This window comes from Dinoponera quadriceps, unplaced genomic scaffold (genome assembly GCF_001313825.1).
Source record: "Dinoponera quadriceps isolate SergipeBrazil2010 unplaced genomic scaffold, ASM131382v1 scaffold1734, whole genome shotgun sequence".
NCBI classification, from domain to species: Eukaryota; Metazoa; Arthropoda; class Insecta; order Hymenoptera; family Formicidae; genus Dinoponera; species Dinoponera quadriceps.
This window is the reverse complement of record NW_014555787.1, coordinates 28,346-48,191: the sequence shown is the minus strand read 5'-3', so window position 1 is coordinate 48,191 and position 19,846 is coordinate 28,346. Positions and strand designations below refer to the sequence as shown.

General features: G+C 37.9%; 2 protein-coding genes across 2 annotated transcripts; one reads left to right on the top strand and one right to left on the bottom strand.

Annotated features, from left to right (window-relative positions):
• Positions 1-1,390: 1,390 nt before the first annotated feature.
• LOC106745399 (la protein homolog) lies at positions 1,391-5,139 on the bottom strand. The gene is made up of 7 exons (XM_014620979.1): positions 4,695-5,139; positions 3,911-4,264; positions 3,658-3,800; positions 3,483-3,567; positions 3,118-3,375; positions 2,217-2,352; positions 1,391-1,988 (listed from the first exon to the last, which is right to left on the bottom strand). The coding sequence occupies exons 1-7, from the start codon at positions 4,992-4,994 to the stop codon at positions 1,903-1,905; spliced, it is 1,362 nt and encodes a 453-aa protein (XP_014476465.1). The 5' UTR covers positions 4,995-5,139; the 3' UTR covers positions 1,391-1,902.
• A 762-nt stretch (positions 5,140-5,901) lies between these two features.
• Positions 5,902-8,960, top strand: LOC106745396 (UPF0160 protein MYG1, mitochondrial-like). Its single transcript, XM_014620977.1, has 6 exons — positions 5,902-6,112; positions 6,652-6,777; positions 7,661-7,756; positions 7,833-8,084; positions 8,170-8,377; positions 8,468-8,960. The coding sequence occupies exons 2-6, from the start codon at positions 6,653-6,655 to the stop codon at positions 8,909-8,911; spliced, it is 1,125 nt and encodes a 374-aa protein (XP_014476463.1). The 5' UTR covers positions 5,902-6,112; position 6,652; the 3' UTR covers positions 8,912-8,960.
• Positions 8,961-19,846: the final 10,886 nt, after the last annotated feature.

Here is a 19,846-nt window from a genome sequence, read left to right as displayed (position 1 = left end):
TTGTCATACTTAATGTTAAGCCACTTGAAATTTATGAGATTACAAAGGTCACTCAGACCTTCGTAATGCAAACCTAATGATTGCTTCGAGAATATGGCATAAATTATTTTCATTGGGTAATTCGGAAGTACCATATTTATTTGAATCTATCCTGAAATTGGAATCTTTGAATCTCACTCTGCCTCTACGATGCGCTATAAGGAGACTTCCCGCCCCCGGAAACTTAGCGACCTTGGTAACTAACCGATCCTTGGAAGCATATCGACTTTGATAATTAAACGACACCCAAAAACCTATCGTCCATGGTAACTTATCGACGCCGGTAACTTCTTATCACCCGGAAATATATCTACCCTGGTAACTTACCGACCTCAAAAAATTTAATTTACCCATTATTGGTCAGTTGTTGTTATGGTATCCATTCTTACCGACAAAGTCTGACACATTGAAGTTCTAACATTGAACGGCAGTGTCGCTCTCTTATGTTGATATTTCTTAAGCTTCCTCATTCGTTACAGACGATTTATTCATAAATTTGCTTAGAATTGCAGCATTAATTGTATAAATATGAATGATTAATATAATATATGAAGATATAAAATTTGACATAAAATTACAATATATCGTGAGAGGTAACGATTGCGATCGGAACTAGCGCGTGATAATTAAGTAAAGATTTTTAAATAAAAGATTCTTAACACGTTCGCTACCAAAAGCTGAAAAGAAAATCTTTCACCATAGCCCAGTGTTTTTTGTTAGAATATGTCCACAATTGACACGAGTTTTTTTAGGATATACTTATAACATAAAAATGTAATTATCTCTAGACCAAGGACATTCTACATCTATTTTATTGTTTTTTAGCTCAACAATACTGTTCATTTCCAAATTTATTGCAATACATTATCATAAACTTGATAAAGAACACGCATCTGCGGGCTCAGATGTAAGAATCGGGACACCGCATATATGCGGCAATGGTAGCAAACGTATTAATTTGCAGTTTTTACGGAAAAGTGATAATTGTCTACATTGTTACATTGTGCTACATTGTTTCTCGAATAGATTTCTAGCACAAGGCTTGATAAAATCTACTTTTTTATACAAAAAATTGTATTTAAAAAAATGATTTAGTAATATTCTAAGAAATGGAAACTTTTATACCCTCGTAGAATTGTAGTTTCTTTTCTTTCATCCGAAGAAAATTTCAGAGACTATTACAGATATACATTTGATGAGAACATAAGAAGAATGTTATTTTATCTTACGCATAATGCGGAAAACATACAGCATATTTGTAAAACTATTAAAAACAGCAAATTCTACCAAAATTACCAATAAATTACCATCTTACATAATTTTACCGTAAGCAATCATTTTGAATTTGACGGTAATTTTACATCTGTAGATATATTTCATGTGGTTACATCACTAAAAATTACAACATAATAATTTTAGTCATAATTCTAGAGAGTATGGTCCAGCATTACAAAATTTTATAATAATCTTTGTTACAATATTTTCCCTGTGAACGCCTCGTTGATCTATCGATGCTGGAGGGACATCGAGTGACCGATGAGAGTCGCGTGTAACAAATATATAGACGGAATTATATTTTTTCAATGCTTTTAAACATGTATATATATATATAATAATAATAATAATAATAATAACACAAGAGTCTCGTAACATGTCGATGAGGTATAACAAAAATTCTTAGATATCTCGATCAGTTTTCTGCTCGTACTACGTACAATCTACGTGTCGCTGTTTATCTTTCTTTTTCTCTCTTTTATACATAGACAGTCAAAAAGTTGAAAATATACATTATTAATTTAAAGTTTTGTGTACGCCGTCGGTTTTGAAGTCTCCACGGAAGGTCTTCGCGGAGACTTCGCAATCTTACTCGGCAACTTTGCCCTTCTTAACAGGAACTGCATCGCGAGCGGGACTGCTACCCCTCTTCTTCCCTCCTCGCACGTTACGACCTTGTCATGGAACAACGAAGTTCGTTAGTATGACTTCTTCCTGAAGGAAGCGGACTATAACGTTTTCTATCGTACGTGAAATTCAGTGGTTTAAGTTTAACTCAGCGAAATCCAAGTATATGATCTCCATGTACATGATTTCTCCGTATTAGCATGGCAAAATTCATCATTATATGGTGTATACGGCGATCGACAGTTGTAACGCCCGCAAAACTCAAATGAACCTACCCTTTTTACCGCCGCGTTTCCCTTTACTATGCTTGTTCTTCGCGGCTATCATCTCCTCTGTCACCTTAATGAGATACTTTTCTTCTTCCTCACCCTCGAGTATTCTGCATGTGACCTCCGACTTGTTGATTTGTACCTTGAAACACCAAATGTTTTGAATTATTTTAACGTATTGCAACACACGTGTAATCGCAATGTAGTTATACATTTTAATTAAAACATTATAAAAGATAGTCTCCTTGATTAAAATCATAATTATAAAAAAACGGACATCTCCCTTTCTTGCTTGCTATTATCTCAATATAGATGTTTCGTATTTATTTGTATAAACTCGAACATATATTGTATCAACCGTCTGTCTGTTGGTCTGTCTGTCCGTCCATCTTATTTTGACTACACACAATTACGATCCCTTGTTTTGTCTTGTTCAAATATTTGATTAAAATAATTATATCTACCTAACTTTTAATATGATTGTTTAGTTGTCTTTTAGTCTATCTAAATAAGACGCTTAACTGAACACTCGTATTAAAGGACATAAAAATTACATCACTCATAATGTTACACAATTTTCTGACATTACTGGTCACAGGTTAGAAACAAATCATGAATTTGATTGAATATTGTTAAAATCTTGGACAATGAAAAACACCATAAAAAATTGATTTTCGAGGAAATTCATATAAAAAATAAGAAATGGTCGAAACGTTCCGGTTAAAATGTTAACTAATAAATTACCTGCTTGTAGGATCGATTGATAATATATGCAAACTATAACCACAGTTAAATTCTTACCGTTTGTTTTTCATAATTATATTTTAAATATCTTGGACAAAAAAATACTTTCAGTTAGTCGACAATCATGGTAGTCAGTTTTAAGCACTTTACAAACACTTCTTACCTTGCCTTCTTCCATTTTATCTAACAGGGGCTTGGCAGCATTTTCTCCCTGCAAACGGATCCATCCTTCCGTATTGCCTCTTTGAAAATCTATGTACGCTACTTCGGCGTGCAATTCTTCTAAACGTTCTTTGATTTCTTCCCTGACACAAATCTTAGAAACACCAGAGAAATAAATAACTGAACCTCTGGGCAACTTGATTTCCGTCGAAGCGGGTGTCGAATCCGCCTCTTCGTTCTTGGTTTCATTCTGTTCCACCTGAAAAAGGCATATTAAACGTATTATTTTAATGACAACGATACGAAATCGATCACAGTTCTCTAGGCACTGACGCGTTTATCTCGTAACTTAAGCTTTGTACTTACACCCGCAGCCTTCTTCGATTTATTATCTGGTTTCTTCCTTCGGCGTTCCTCCTTTTCCTGTGCTTTCTCCACCGCATAATCCGCACTGCAAAAATTATATTGCAGTCGTAAAATTAATGTAACAATTACAGAAATATATATCACGGTAAATCACGTATCGATCAATATTACTTACGCCCATTTCCTTATTAATTCGGTGTCATTATATTTTACAGATTCCGCATCCATAAAAACTTTGGCAATGTCAATAGTTTTGAACTGTACAAAAACAGATCCTTTGAACTTGAAGTTTTTCTCCTTATCCTGGTATTTCCTCATCTGTGGAAATAGAGAAATTTTAGCATTTGTGCATGGTATATAATGGATCAATTAATCCCCCAGCGCCTATTAAATTCTTACAAAAGTTGCAAGGAAACAAATATATCTACCACAATCGTGTCAAATGGTTTGTACGGTGCAAAATATGCCTTCAGCTTTTCAATATCCATGCCTGTCTGTGGGAATCCCTTAATATAAACTGTTCTAGCTTCCTGTGCTTTCCTGTACTCTTCATTGTACTCTGGCAAAGGATGTTTAGGTGAACGCCGAATTTTTTTCCCATCCTCAGATATTTCCATGAGTTCACTAGCTTTCAGCGCTTGCAGTATTATATCAACGTCTCTGCTAAGATTTGTTAACTGTCTAAAGTTCAGCATGATGTTCATTGGAATCCAGCCGTTGTCTAGCTTTGTTTGTTCTATAAGGAACTTATCCTTGTGCATATTCACATTGCCAAAGTAGTACTGCCAAAAGATACAACAAAAGAAAAAATAAATTAACAAGTTGAATACGCATGGTTCATCGGTGACGCACATTGGACTTTCATTTGGCATATTTCACATTAGCTTTTCCTCTTCATGATTTTTGTAGTCTTGTAAATATTATTATATATATATAATAAATATAATAATATATATATATAATATATATATGTGTGTGTGTGTGTGTGTGTGTGTGTGTGTGTGTGTGTGTGTGTGTGATAAATGCAGTATTTATGGATCCACCAGTGGCCCACGCGGCGTGAAATTGGCTCAGCGTGTTAAAAAAAACTGAAGCCTCTCATTAGAATTTTTCAGTTGATACGATTGTTTCAATATATGTGGAAACGCGATCATTGAACTTAGAAAACAAAAATAGATAAAATCAATCTGCTGCAAGAACAAAATACGATACCTCCACTTGTTCCCTTATCTTCTCCAACAATCCTGCGGACGATTCGTCTTCTTCTACATCATTTTCTTTTACATCGTCCGCTTTCTCTCCATCGTCCGCTTTTTTCACATCGTCCGCTTCTTTTAAATCATCTCCTTCTTTCGCATTGTTTCCTTCTTTTTCATTGTTCCCTCCTTTTGCGTCGTTCGAATCGCCGGCGATCGGCGTGGCGTTCTTAACCTTATCATTCATCTCGTCGGCGGCTTCCTCAGCGACGTTATTTGTATCGTCGATTTTCGTTTCTTCCTGACCGTTCTCCATGTTCGCGATATTCGATTCGCAATATCTAAAGGTGAGACAACCTTGCTCAGAAAAAACGATTTCCGGATAAGCTTTGAACTAACCTCGGATCTAAACGACTCAACAGCAAGAAACGAAATGAACACGTTCGCGCACGTGCCCAACAGTCACGTCGAAACCGGAAATAACTTATAACTGCTGTGCTCAATCGAACACTTTTTATGCAGGATTCACACTGCGTCCAACGTTCGATATTGAATTTTTTGTTTTAAAGTTCCTAGATAGCAACACAAACATCTGTTTCCAGAAAACGTATTCTCCTATTAGATATCGGTTAGTCGTATGTCGGATATCGGATGCAATGTGGATCCTCCATTAGACCAGTGTAAAGCCCGTATCAGACTACGGATTAGGATTGATATTGAATTAAAATTTGGCCAATCTGGGCAACAGAATGACATTTGCCCTTCCAACATGGTCTAAGCCAATATGATTTGACCTGACGCTATATTGAAACGCTAACGGTAAATTTTATAAGCTTATGCTCACCATCTGTTCGTATAATATGAGAACTCTGTCGCGATAATAAAAATATTTATTTTTCTTATTAATTATCAATTACTTGGTTCCTTTAATAAATCTGTTTACATTTTGTCGCCACGCTTGCGCATGAACACTTCTCTCACTCTTTCCTATATAGCCAATAACCGTCCATCTTCTATCTTACAATGTCGTGTTCACTTCCACTTATAGGAAAATTTCTGGTTAGCCATATAGGAGTATTATATATATGGTGACATTAGGTCTGTTCGTTTTCGCTGCACCGCTGAACTAGTGAAGCGAAAACGAACAGACTTATTTTTTGTAATCGTTCAGTCACGTGACCTGAAACGTGCTCATGCGCTTAAAATCTCACATGACACGTGATTTCCCACTTTCTTCTAGCTGCTTGTGTAGGACAGACTTCAGAGTAGTCCATAGCTACAATTGAGAAGAAGAGTAGGTGATTTCCTGTCACTGTTTAAATGTGATCCGGGGCCAAGCGCAGATCGCACTGAAAATTACGTCCAATTTTAATAACAGGTTTATATCTCCTGATCCAATAATCGTAAACACCAACAACGTATCGTCGATATAAGGTAAGAATGAATACATAAAAATTTCCAACATGTAAATGTAATTAAAATTGCCAAGTAATTAGGCCTATTTTTGTTGTTCTTGCATTGGCTATATACTAGCTTGCATTAGTTTTCATTTCTTTCCTACTAAATCTTAAGTTTTGCAAAATTTCTATTATATAATACTTTTTTGTTGCTATTCTACACTCAAAAGATTAATATATATCAATTATAATATATACATTTTTTATAAAAAAGAGAAAGAGAGAGAGAGAGAGAAAGCTAAAATATGTTTTTAACACGTTGACTGCCACGGAGCTTTTCACGATTCTGGTCTAAGAAGCCAATTTGATTTAATCAAGTAATGAAGCGACGAGATAACTCGTAGTTGGTGTCCTAGGCAAGTAAACAACCTATAAGATATCTCGCAGTTGGGAGTCAACGTGTTAATAACACAAATGTATCCAAGAAACTTCTATATTTTGTTCTTTTCTATATAAAATAATGTCACAAATGTCTGTTCCAATAAACTTCTGTATTTTTCTTTTTTCTGAAAAAAGAATGTCAAATCAAATGGAGGGCAATATAAAAATCGGTACGCATGATGATGGAATTACTTGCAATGAGGTACTTGCCTGTATGCTTTTAAAGCTATTGCCACGATATATGAATGCTGTCATAGTAAGGTAAGCTATTTTAGGATTCATAAATAAAAACCGTATTTATGGATCATTAACCCCTTAACCTATAACTATGTGTGAGACACGTGGTCTTGTATTGGGGCCAAAACTGATTATCACAGGCCTGGCCTGTGGTACACCTGTCGGGCCAGATGTAAATATTACGGACATGGCCCCTGGTACAATGATCGGGCCAAATGTAAATATTACGGACATGGCCCCTGGTACAATGATCGGGCCAAATATAAATATCACGGGCATGGCCCGTAGTGCGATGGTCGACGTGGTGCGACGGTCGCAACAGCATCAAAATTAAGGCCATTAGAACCTTGTAAAGTTTGCACGAAAAATAAAAAACGTAGTGAAACAACGTGGGAGTGCAAAGTTCTATTACATGTACCAGTATGTTTTGAACGATATCACACCATTGAAGATTATTAATTTTTTGTTATTGATTTTTGTATAAATGCTAATTACGTGAATTGCTAATTTATTCAGGAATTGCAGATAAATGTTATTGATTTATATTATATTTTATTGATTGATAATAAACCTTTTGTGGTATATCTACTACAATTATTACATCATTTTGTAATTACTTATCAAATATTCCACAAAATTAAACCAGTTGTATCTTACACATGTATTTACATTCCGTAAGTCGTGCGCGTTTGGTACAACTTAGAACCGATTTGCCGAACCGTGGAAGGCTACGCGATCTTGTTTACGTTTTGGATCCAGGCTGTTGAAACGTAAATCGTAGGTTAAGGGGTTAAGTGTGATAAAGATTCTGAAGATGATTCGATTATGTTATTAAAAAATAATAATAGTGGTAAAATCAGAAGTAAATATTAATCTATAAAATTCATGAATGTTGTTATATTTTTAGAACTCAAGATCAGGATATCTTAGACAGTTGCGATATCGTAGTAGGCATTGGTGGAATATATGATCCTTCCATCCACAGATATGACTATCATATGAGGTAAAATAATATATTTTATAATGAAATATCTTCTTTTGCTTCTTAACGTATTAATATCCTTTCTTTATTATATTAGAGAATTTTACGAGACAGCTAACACCATTCTAAAAAAACCAAATTACAACCGTAAGATTAAATTGAGCAGCGCTGGCTTGATTTACTGTCATTTTGGCCATGAAATATTGAAGATACTACTTCCACATATAAAAGAAGACAGAATCATCGATGAGCTCTTCAAAGAGATCTATGATACTATCATTGTGCAAATTGATGCACAAGGCAATAATCAGATAATGCCTGCATATCATTCGCCTTATTATGAACCAGCGTAAGTATCATATCTGTTCTATGTTTGCTCTTCTTTTCTATTTTTACTTACACACTTTCTAACACGGAGTGTTTTTGCTTACTAGAGTTTCCATGTGTGATGACTTGTGCAACTTGGTAAGAAACATAAATTATAACACATGGAAGAAGGGAGCATATATGGAAGAAGATGAGCTGTTTGAGAAAGCTATGGCTATGATATTGCACACATTTATGGATTTTGTCATCTGTGCAGAGAAAGTTTGGCTACCAGCGAGAAAAATCGTGCAAAATGCCATAAACAGCCGATTTGAGGTAAGATGTGTAACGATTTCCTTCTTCATTCACATCTTTAGGTTATTTATTATGATTGATTATTTTAACTTGAAAAAATATATTTTGAAGATCCATCCAAGCGGACAAATAATAGAATTGTCGGAATCGGTGCCATGGCAGCAGCATCTCTACAGTCTAGAGAGAGAAATCAAACTCGATTTAAGGATAATGTTCGTTATTTTCTCGAGCGGAAATGGCTATCTGATTCATTGTGTGCCGGTAACGAGTAAAACGTCATTTTTCTCACGCAGAATAGACTTTCCAGGTAGGTGGCGTGGGTTGAGTAATGAGGCGCTCGTGGCAGTTTGCGGAATAGAAGACGCCGAATTTGTGCATAGGAATGGACTAATCGCCAGGCACAAAACTAGAGACGGTGCCATAACTATGGCGATGACTGCCTTCCAGATCGAGATATCCTCGGCGCCATATATTCATGAGAAAGAACCGAGCTATAACGAATTAGAAAACATGGCAGGAGACATTTGGAATTCTTCAGAATATGTTCCAATCTAGATATGATTATCATATAAAGTATGATAGAATATACCAAAGTTTCGAAATATCTGCACATTTTACTTGATTCTGGACATTGTATAAAAAAAAATTATTTACTTCTGAAGATTTCCCAGTAACGATGAGCATCAATTGATTTCTAAAAGCGGAATAATATAACAAGAAGCGAACGGCATGTGACAACAAGGCTGCGCACCGAGAAGAAATACGACTCTCGCTATCAGTTGACACTCATCGTTACTAGGAGATTTTTAGAAGTAAGCCCATTTTTCTTTATACAGAGTCTAGCCTACCCTTTCCCATGCGCTCATTAGTTCAGACAATAATAATTAATTTCTCGCCATTGTGAATTTTGCAAAATGCTACATGACTTTTCTGCTCAGTTTCACCCGTTCTACTTGCACACCACGAGAACCAAGATTACTTTAAAACATTCTGTATATGTCATGTAACTAAAATTAGCAGTTATCTAGTAGTTATCAAATATATTATACGGAATATACTTATAAATATAATGTCGAATGTAAAAATCTGTCAAGATCTAAAAATGTACGGCCTCAGCAAAATCTGCACATTTCGTCCGATTGTTAGCTCGCTTCTAGATATATATATAATAGATATATATATTGTATAAGTATGTAATAAATATATATTGTATAGAGCCTAATTTTCTTTGTTTAGCATTATCATGATATATCCACTTTTCACCGTTACTTACAACTTGACACAAAAACTGCTTTTTCGTGCCTTGAAAGCAGTGAACCTCAGCGGCCGTTTCCTTTTTATGAAAAAAGGAAAGTAATAAGTGTCGAAAATACTATTTACTATGGTCCTTTTTTACACATTCTACTAATGAATACTTTTAAACAATGTGGATCTTCAGCTTGCTCCGCCTAACGTTATTTCCTTCACGTGAGCCGCAGACACGTGAAAGGAGTCGTGAAGGGAATAGCACTAGGCGAAGCGAGCTAACAATCGGACGAAGTGTGCAGATTTTGCTGAGGCCGTACATTTTTAGATCTTGACAGATTTTTATATTCGACATTATATTTATAAGTATATTCCGTATAATATATTTCATAACTACTAGATAACTGCTAATTTTAGTTATATGACATATACAGAATGTTTTAAAATAATCTCGATTCTCGTGGTGTGCAAGTAGAACGGGTGAAACTGAGCAGAAAAGTATATATTTTGCAATGTATAGTTTTTTTTTTAATAAATGCATTTGTGAGCCAAAAACTGTCAAAATTAACTGAAACCCTTAATATAATAATAATAATTCCGAACCATCTTGCCTAGAAAACACAATACAAGTCTAAAAAATAATAAAACTATTCCGAAATTACGTTTTGAAACACGTGTTTTGATCTAGCGCATCTGTCATTTCTCTATTTATTTAAGACTCTAACTTTAATACATTTACTGATTGTCATGTACTTTTATATAATAAAATAACATTTAAAAATATCTCACCCATATCGAGAGTATTTTGTTAAATTTTGTTAAATTTATTTTAGTTTTCGAGATATTAAAAATTAATTAAAATTATAAAAAATTAAATTATTTAATTTTATATTAATTAATTAATTTAAATTAATATTAATTAAAAGATATAAAAAATTAATTACCTGCATAATGGATCGCCTGGCACCATCTAACGGTGCGCCGATGAAAACTGTTCGTCACGAAGTTTGAATATTGGTTACAAATGGTTCGAGTTTTGGCTGTAACGTCGATATTTAGTTACGCAGTCTCTACTACGAGCCGCTTCTTTCTTCGAGCAGAGGTCGTGGTACGACTCAACCATAGGGCTGACATATTTTGCAAGCAATATTACTAAACGACGGGACAAAAGTTCTTTGGCTGCTTTCTAATATTCACTGTTGAAAATCTATAATGTACATAATGAACTCTATAGATTTTCAGCACTGGCAATAAATTTTGGAACGTAGCCTGTTGCCAATATTTATAGTCGGACATTATATTTAAAGGCTCTTTAAATTCATCTTCAGATCTTCATAGCTAAGGAAATGAACCGTACAATATTGAAGGTGAATTTAAGAAGACCTTAAATATAAGATCCTTATTATAATACTATGGTAGATTATAATATTATTGTATTGTAAATCATAAGCAGATTTTACTTTCAACATTATATCTAGAAAATAGAGACTTCGAGGTACAAAATACTTCTTGTATTATCTTATTATCGTTATTCTCAATTATCATAGTTCTCAAGTTACAGTTATTATTGTTAAATTTTTACTTATTTGTAATGATGGAAAGAATTAGATCTTGAAAATTAAAAGGTGGTTCTATCGTATCAAACGAGAAATGTGACGAATATTTAACTTTCACCCGCATCTTCCCGTCAAATTGTTACGTCGAAAATCTATAATTAATGACACAACACACAGGTCGGCGTCGCTTCAGCCGGTGGGGAAATTACAGGGACACGCGGGAGACGAAGGTAACGAGAAGCCGCGCGAGAAGAGGCTTTCGGGCCGAACAATGCGGCGCGACGATTGGAAAGTCATCGATCATGTATCCTAATTCGCGCGGCGCGCCGCGTGATATTGTAAAATTCATGGCGATGATCGATCGCTTCCGAACTCCCGTGAGACGACACGGCCTCTACATCGCGCTTGATTACCGTGACGGTGTACCGATGCCCGCGTCATTGAGGATCGTTGCGACAGCCAATAACATTCACGATCACGAGAATGAAAGTGCGCGAGTCTCGAGAAAAAAATCCATGAATAAAGGGCGTAAAGGCGGGACCGAACGTTTCACCCCGCCGTTTGTGCGAATAGAAATGTAACTAGTCGATCTGAGCCCAAGAAAAGTAATAGCTGACCAGTACAGATTAAGGACGTAAATGTAACGAAAGGAATAGAGAATAAGGAATTTAATATGGAGAACCGGACATCCACGAGGTTCAATTTTTACTATAGACAATGTGCCAATTTACGCCACTACAATCGTTTGATACGCGTGTCAAATAATAGCTCATTGTGATGTGCCGAACGTAAAAAGAAAAAATACACGGGGAAGTTCCTCCACTTAATGAACTACTCGTGTCCGGTCTGCTCGCGCGTGTTGCAGTCTCGGTCTGTCAAATCTCGGACTGACAGCTGTCGCCGATTTTAAAACCGCGCGTCGAAAAAATTGTCTAATATACGACACCGCGCTTGTCGCACTTGTAACTCAGCGATTGAGTCGCCTCGGACCGCGGCGAATCGTCATGACGATTGGGGGAGCTGCCTGCTCTCAAATGGGGATGTAATTTCTAGGGGTGCGAGGAGCACACTCCCGACGCGCATTTAAATTCAATCCCCGCCGCTCGAGCGTCACCGTTATTTTCCCCGATCCCGCGGTTTTTTTTTCCTTCTCTCTTTCGCGAGAATCGCACACGCTCACTCGCCCGCTCTACGGTGGGGATCCGGAAATTACCGTCAATTGACCGCGATGCTTTTATTATATCGCTTGAAAAAAAGGGAAAACTTTCCGGGGACACTTTGACGACGCGCCGATATGCGGAAACTCGTCAAATACTCAAGCGAGTATACCCGAATCGAAATTTTGGTAGTTTAACGCTCTTAGTACATTGCAGTTCACGGACGAATATATATAGTATCATCCCGATGTGAAAACATTCATGTCTTAACGATATACATACACGTCTGTGATTGTAAAGGTAGATGTGTGGAAAAGAGCAAAAATAAAATGTACTTCCTTCGAACGTATGACAACTTCATATGGAGCACGGACTGCAAAGTGTTAAAAATAGCTTGCGCTTACTTGGTCTATAGATAGATGAAAACCTACTTTGACAATACCGACTATTTCTGTAAACTTCTTTCTTAAATTTTTAATTCTACAAGTTTAATATTAATGCTGCCGTGAACAAACTTATTTTAGCGCTAAGCAACGAAAACGCTAAGAAAATTATAAGACATTATCAAAGTAGGAGTAAATTATATTATTAGAATTGAAGCTTTTTGTATCCGTTTTTTCTATCTTAGCTCCTGCTGTGTTATAGAATTAAAAGTTTATCGTAAGGTCAAAATTTCGATTCGGGACATTTTCCTGTTTCAAGGTACAGGATGTATGTAAAGAGATAAAACTGTATGTCGCAAACCTTTAATGATCTGACTAGCTTAGGGAAAAGACGAGATTCACTGCGAAATACGAAATTCGCGAAGAGCTTCGCTTCATTTCAGTTTGATCACATGGAAAAGAAAATAGTACACATCGAGCGACACTCGCGGGCGGTATAATATGTTCCGGCTTCGTCGCAAAGTCAATAACGCGATAATCCGATCTGATTAATTCAATTCGATGCCAAGTGCGAACGTGACTTACCGCCAGCGGACCGGTTCTTCAAGGGGAGCCGCACAGAGAACACAGATGGTGCGGGAAATCGTGACTCGACGGAACCGGGGAAATCCCGCCGGCCCACACGACCCTAATTGAGAAACAAAAATATTCAACTAGTGTTGCGCAATTTCATTATACGCGCTACACGTCCGTGAACGAACGATTTCATTACAGCCGGGATTTCAACCAGAATTCGTTGACATTCCGGAAAAATTGCAATCGAGAAAAACCCAATATCGTATTTCGAATAGGCGAGCGTCATTTGTCGGCAACGAAATTCATAACACCTTTTTTTTATTATTTCTTGTCTCTAGTTTCTGAATTTGTTTATACCAATAAAATATAATAATAAACAGAGGAAGATAAATTTATGAAAGGAGGAAATTTGTTTATACCAATAAAATATAATAATAAACAGAGGAAGATAAATTTATGAAAGGAGGAAATTTGTTGACTTTTTTACTCGTTAATGTAGGGTGTCAAGTTTTGTTCTTGACAATCAAATATCTGAAAATTACAATGTTTTAGAACAAATGTTTCAAACAAAAATTGCAGCTGTAGTTTGGAAGGAGATAAAATATCGTCATGATGAATTATTTTTTGATGGCCTTTTTCAAAATCATTTCAAAATCAATTTCATTTTTCTTAAATAGAATAATATAATTTTTTGAACAAAGATCGATACCTCTGTTCATTCTGCGTATAAAAGTTCCAGAATAAGTTCGTCGAAAAGTGAATGTTTTCAAAGATATTTTATATTTTATCCAGATACATTTCAGTATAAGATACGAGAGATATGAAATATCTCATAAAGTATTCGCTTTTCGGCAACTTTACACGGAGAAAATATAGTAAAAATTACTACAAAAGTTCGTAATGCTGGTATATACCGGAATTATTATCAAAATTACGAAGCGTGTTATAATTTTCAGTAATGTATATCATATGTGTACACATCACTAAAAATTACATTAATATAATTAATATGTGACTTATTTCAATTAAGAATAAAGATGCAATAAAGGCAGAATATACATATTGTGATGATATTGCGATGATCGAGTATCGAACAATTTTTTAGATAAATCCTTTTCTTCTTCCATCTTTTTTAACCCACGCAGTGAAATACTTCGAGAATTTTTCATTCATCGATTCGATCGAATATGGAGGATTATAATGTAGAATTAAAATTAAAATTTCGACTCGCGTTCGTTCGATCCTACGAGATGACATTGCGTGCGTTCGGTAGTTCGATTATGTGTGCATCATCCAGCCGTCAAGACAGATTTACAAGCGCAAACACAGAAGTACAAACGGTATTGGAGTCGCAAATAATGCGAACGCATCATAATCGATATCGTCTCCCTTTCTCTCCCTCTCTCTCTCTCTCTCTTGTGAACGTCATCGTAACATGACCGGTGATAAATTCATATTTCCGATCGACCACGTCACGATCACGGCGGCCAACAAATCGTAAAGCGAACGTAAAGCGAAAAGCGTGCGTATTCTCAGCGGTCGGTGGATATACACGTTCGCCCGCGCCGCAAGGCAGGACAATGTCTGCCAATTATCGGACGATTGTGCCGCAATGCCAACTGTCGGCGCTGGTCAAGTTGCCGGTCGATCACGGGGGAGTGAGCGAGTGACCATCGCTTTAATCGACACGTCGTTAACTTTCGCCGGCCGGGGAATCGCTCTGTTTCCGCGAAACGCAACTTGCGACCTACGACAACAGCAGGGAGAATCGCGGCTCACTATAAGCAGGACCTACTCGAACGGACATCGTATCGGATATCTCGCAAAAAGATTGGTTGATCATTGGTTGAATTTCCACAGGAATTCTGTCTCTTCACTTTCTAAATTTGTCGAAGTGGAATTTCACTCACAACGTAGACTGATCATCGAGTCACTTAAATTTGCGTGATTTCTCACTCGTGCAATGTGAATTTTCTGTTTGTCTTCTAAGAGCGCATAAATATGGCTAAGAGCGCATAAATATATCGCAATTACATATCTTTACAATTCCTCTCGCATTGAGGGATCAGCGAGACAGGCGTGAGGAAGATGCAGATTTATGATATCACGCGTCAACGATCATGCGCGATGTCATCGCAAGTACGTCGTAAACTCTCAGGAGAAAATATCAGAAGCAACGTGAACGGACAAACTCGACGAGTACAGTCGGAAAATTGGATATGTTACCGGCGATATGCGAAGAATAATAATTCATATTGAGACGTACGTATTCCACCTCGTTCGTTTTATCGCCGCCGATCGTATTTCGGCGGAAAAATCGCATCGCGAAATGATAAAGAGATCTCGCGTAAGCCACCGTGAAAATGTTATCGAGAAAAATAAAGGTGCTCCGCCTCCATATGCAATTTTCCTTCGTCGTTCCGCCTCGATAAATAATTGCAAGGGGAAACGCGAAGAGAACTTCGGCCGATATCCTGTGTGAATGTGTGTGCACGCGCGCACGCGTGTGTATGAACGTGTACATCCGTATGCGCGCGTATGTATATATATATATATATATATATATATATAATACATAATAAATCATATTATGATTTTCTTCCATCATTCCGTCTCGATAAATAATTGTGCAGAGTAACGGAAAGCGATGCCGCGGAAATTCTAATATCGGTTGCGACCATGCCGACGGCCGCGGCACCGGGCAAACGTATCTATACATCGCAATGGACCATCCTGGTAGCCCCCTGCCACCCTCGGGGACAAACGCGGTAATCGCGTTTCGTGTTTTTCTAAGAGCATACAGGCCAGGTCATATCCACCGATGTCGGCTCGGTCGGTCGCCGCGACTGGCACAAGAGCCATACGAATACGTAATTTTACATGTGTTTGCTTTACGCATGATGGGCGGGAGAGGAAGGGGAGGGGGGCAGGTTCTGTATATCACGGCGATGCGGAGGTGTCTTTACCCCCCCNCCCCCCCCCCCCCCCGCCGCCGATGTTTGTCCAGAAAATGGACTGACCAGCGGCGAAATCCACTCGACATCGGCGCGCCGTATATGCGCATGATTGAAACGAAATTATGAATAAATATTTGCCGATCGGAAGTACCGGGCCCTCCGTCCGTCCGTGAGAGACGCCAAACGCCAGCACGTTGACCGGGCGAACCGTCGCGGACGAAATAACGCCGCCGTGCGGAATCGCGTGAGAAAGGAGAAAATTGACGTTGCCGCGATCTCGCGCTTTGTTCGTTTGGCGCGCGCAAATTTGACGTCTCTCTTAATTTGTTGAACATATCGCGTCAAACGGAACAGCTTTTCTCCCACTTCCCTCTCTCTCTCTCTCTCTCGAATCAATCAAATTCGCGGCCAAACTCCTCATCGTCGCGCCGACGTATTCGTTCGCAATTACGAAGTAATGCAACTTCGTGTAATCGCGGACAAGAGGATGTAGGTGGAATAGAACTGTGTTGTCGCACGATCACCCCTTAGCTGAGGTAACGCAAATATGCACTTCTCGTCGCGCATGTGTGTATGCAAACGCGCTTAGATACGGGCCACGTGTCTTCACGTGCAGAAGTCGCGTGCGGACCGGAAGCGGAGAGCCGGATGCTTTGGCCCCGCTCCACGGCTCGTAATGCGACGTACGATGTAAGTCATTGATATCGTAACCTGCACAATGCTTAATGGCCCGGTGACTCACTGACGACATCATTCTTCCCTCGGTCCGCTTTTTTCGAGTTAAAACGCTAAAAAGTTGTTCTCTCCCCCCCTCCCCCTCCTCTATCCTTCTCGCAATTACTTAAATATTCTTTAAATTTATTAAAGTGTAACTTTGCTCGAAAAGTAAAGTGACAGCCGAGCGAATTTGAGTTGATTTTTCTCGAAATCGCGTAATTTTTACTCTTACAATGTGAATTTCCCAAACGAAGAAAACAAATTTTGCTAGAATAGCAAATTGTTTGTTAATATAGTAACAGCAAAAAAAATTTTGCACTTTTATTATGGAAAGGGATCCTCTGACTTCTTTCCGACCATCTTAAACAAACAAGAAAAAACAAGGGAAAACCAATAACTTCAACTGTAATCTCTGAAAAGATATTTCGCAGCAAAATTTAAGTGTCAGTTGAAAGACCAATAAATTCAGGTATGTCGGTTTTTCAGAACGATCTAACCCTAAATTTCTCGCAGTAACAGAGGATAGAGAAAAATTACCACAAAATCTAAAATGATTTAAAATATTCAAAGCTCACACTATAAAAGCATACTATAGCATTGTCCAATAAATTATCGCTGATTTATTACTTCAATTTTTACAAGAAAAAGCTCGACAAAAACTTCAGCACAGCACAAAAATCAATGCTAATGACGCGATCGAATGCGCTTGCATGCAGAAACTGCCACTTTAGCTTCAATTATTGTACACGAGTCGAAGAAGACGAAGAAGTCGAAGAAGACGAGTCGAAGAAGACGAAGTTCACGTACTATCCAACAAAGTTCAACATTTCACAGCCAAGAAACATGGTTACGTCAGTTTGACATACCTGTGTCAATTTTTATGCCTTTTGCTTTAATATTCAGACGCGGACGATCGTTAGTTTTTGACGTATCGATTGACGTGCGTTCGACCAAGCGTAGTAACTCTAGTTCAGCCGCAATGCGGGAAACACTCTCTGTGCGAATTTCACTTTATGAAACGTAGGCTACTAACACACTCAAAATTTCACGTCAACGAACGTAACAAATCACACCTTGTACAATTCATCCTGAAAACGCGTCTCTACTCTTTCCGCGCGATTCTCCGCTGCGGAGAATTTCCGTTGTATGCGACTTCCGCCGTTGTGGGATTCCGGTTCGCCGGAGCGCGCATTTACGCCTATTCCTATGGAAACGACGCGTACCCCTCTTGAGTGCTTCCAAAAAGGCGATCAAAAGGCGCGGGCAAGATATTACATAATGCGGAGAATAAGAATTGTTCGTGGGGTGGCTCGGCTGAATTCGGAGCAACGAAGAATAGTCGATCGCGAGGTGCAAAAAAAGCGGGCACGCGATCCGTACTATGCCCTCCTCCCTTCTACCCTTATCCCTCTCTTTCTTCCTATTCTCTGGTTCTCTTGCTCTTTTTCTCTCTCTTCAACCTCCTTCCCGCAGCGTTCTCTCACCCTTGATCGCGTGACGTGTGCTGGACGTGTGTGTACACGCGACACACGCGGTGCACGGTCTCGCGCGCGTCGGCACCCGCTGCGATCGCCGTGTCCTTTTCATCGGCCACCCCGATGGCATACAATCGCCTCCTCATGTATCAGGGAAGTCAGCCAATTTCTCTGTACGAGAGATTGTGGAATTAACCTAAATAGATTTCTATTCGCGGTCAGCGGCTTCGGAAAACGCCGACTCGAGTGCCTCGCTCGCGTGCGCATTCGCGTGCGAAGAATCGCTCTCGAAATCATCCTCGCGAAGCGAGTACGAGTAAATAGGACCAAGGAGGGTAAGATGACAGCTTTAAAGTTTGTCAATATTTCCTCATTTTCGTAGCGTCGCCAGAATAATGATCAATTTTTTTTCTAAGTAGCTAAAGTCTGCCTATCGTTTGCATAAATTCTCTCTCTCTCTGAAAAATTTATAAATAAATTATAATTTCGCTTAATTTAAATCTTTTGAGAATATATCATCTAGCCCCCATATACAGGGTACGTCAGGTATTTGAGGACATATTGACTTAAAAACTAAAATTTGTATATTTTTTAGAAAACTTGTTTTATTTTAATGAAACTTTTACAGCAAAATAAGTGGCCCATGGGCTATACAGTTGTATAAATGTGACGAAGGTTAAAAATAAATTTTTTTATGCATACAAGAAATATATAATTTCTACAAGCTTTTCATATTATTTTATTATTATAATGTCTGTACAACACAATAAAATACAAATAAAAACATTATTTATAAACAAAAAATGTAGGATGTGTGACAATACAACTTAGAGAAAATAAAATTTAAACAAGAACAAAAATAAGAACAATTATTTATAATTATATAATTTAAAATAAAATGTACAAATGTGCATCATCGGCACCGACGCGTTATTTGTAATTAGCTTAGAAAAATTAATAAATCGTCATCTTACCCGCTTCGTCATCTTATCCATCTTTCCTCTTCGTCACTAGGCGAGACTCAACGCCGATTTCCCGGGTTAAAAATAGTCACGAGTAATAATCATGAGAGAAAAAAAACAATTAGGACAATTAAAAAATATATAAATGTATACGCAAGGTTCTCCCGAAGTCGTTTCAGTGAAATCACAGGACTTTCGAGGTCCGTAATTTTCCCTCCACGACACTTCCCGTCTAGCCACGCACACTTATGCAAATTTCCCCTTTTCTCTCTTTTTTTCTTTCCATCCTCTCCTCTTTTTTTTCACTCTCTCCCTCTCTCTCTCTCTCTCTCACTCCCTCCATTTACCTTCCGCGTTCCACGTCACATTATCGGTTCGATCGCCGCTGAAAAGTTAACGATACGATTAGTCAGCTTCGTTCCCAGGCACCGATAATCATGCGAGCGCGTGCCGCATACGATT

Coding starts and splice junctions, on each gene's coding strand:
- LOC106745399 (XM_014620979.1), bottom strand. CDS start 4,994: ATGGAGAACGGTCAGGAAGAAACGAAAATCGACGATACAAATAACGTC. Junction 3,801..3,910: donor AACCATTTGACACGATTGTG/GTAGATATATTT, acceptor CTATTTCCACAG/ATGAGGAAATACCAGGATAA. Junction 3,568..3,657: donor GAATTAATAAGGAAATGGGC/GTAAGTAATATT, acceptor TAATTTTTGCAG/TGCGGATTATGCGGTGGAGA.
- LOC106745396 (XM_014620977.1), top strand. CDS start 6,653: ATGTCAAATCAAATGGAGGGCAATATAAAAATCGGTACGCATGATGAT. Junction 7,757..7,832: donor AGATATGACTATCATATGAG/GTAAAATAATAT, acceptor TTATTATATTAG/AGAATTTTACGAGACAGCTA. Junction 8,085..8,169: donor TCGCCTTATTATGAACCAGC/GTAAGTATCATA, acceptor TTTGCTTACTAG/AGTTTCCATGTGTGATGACT.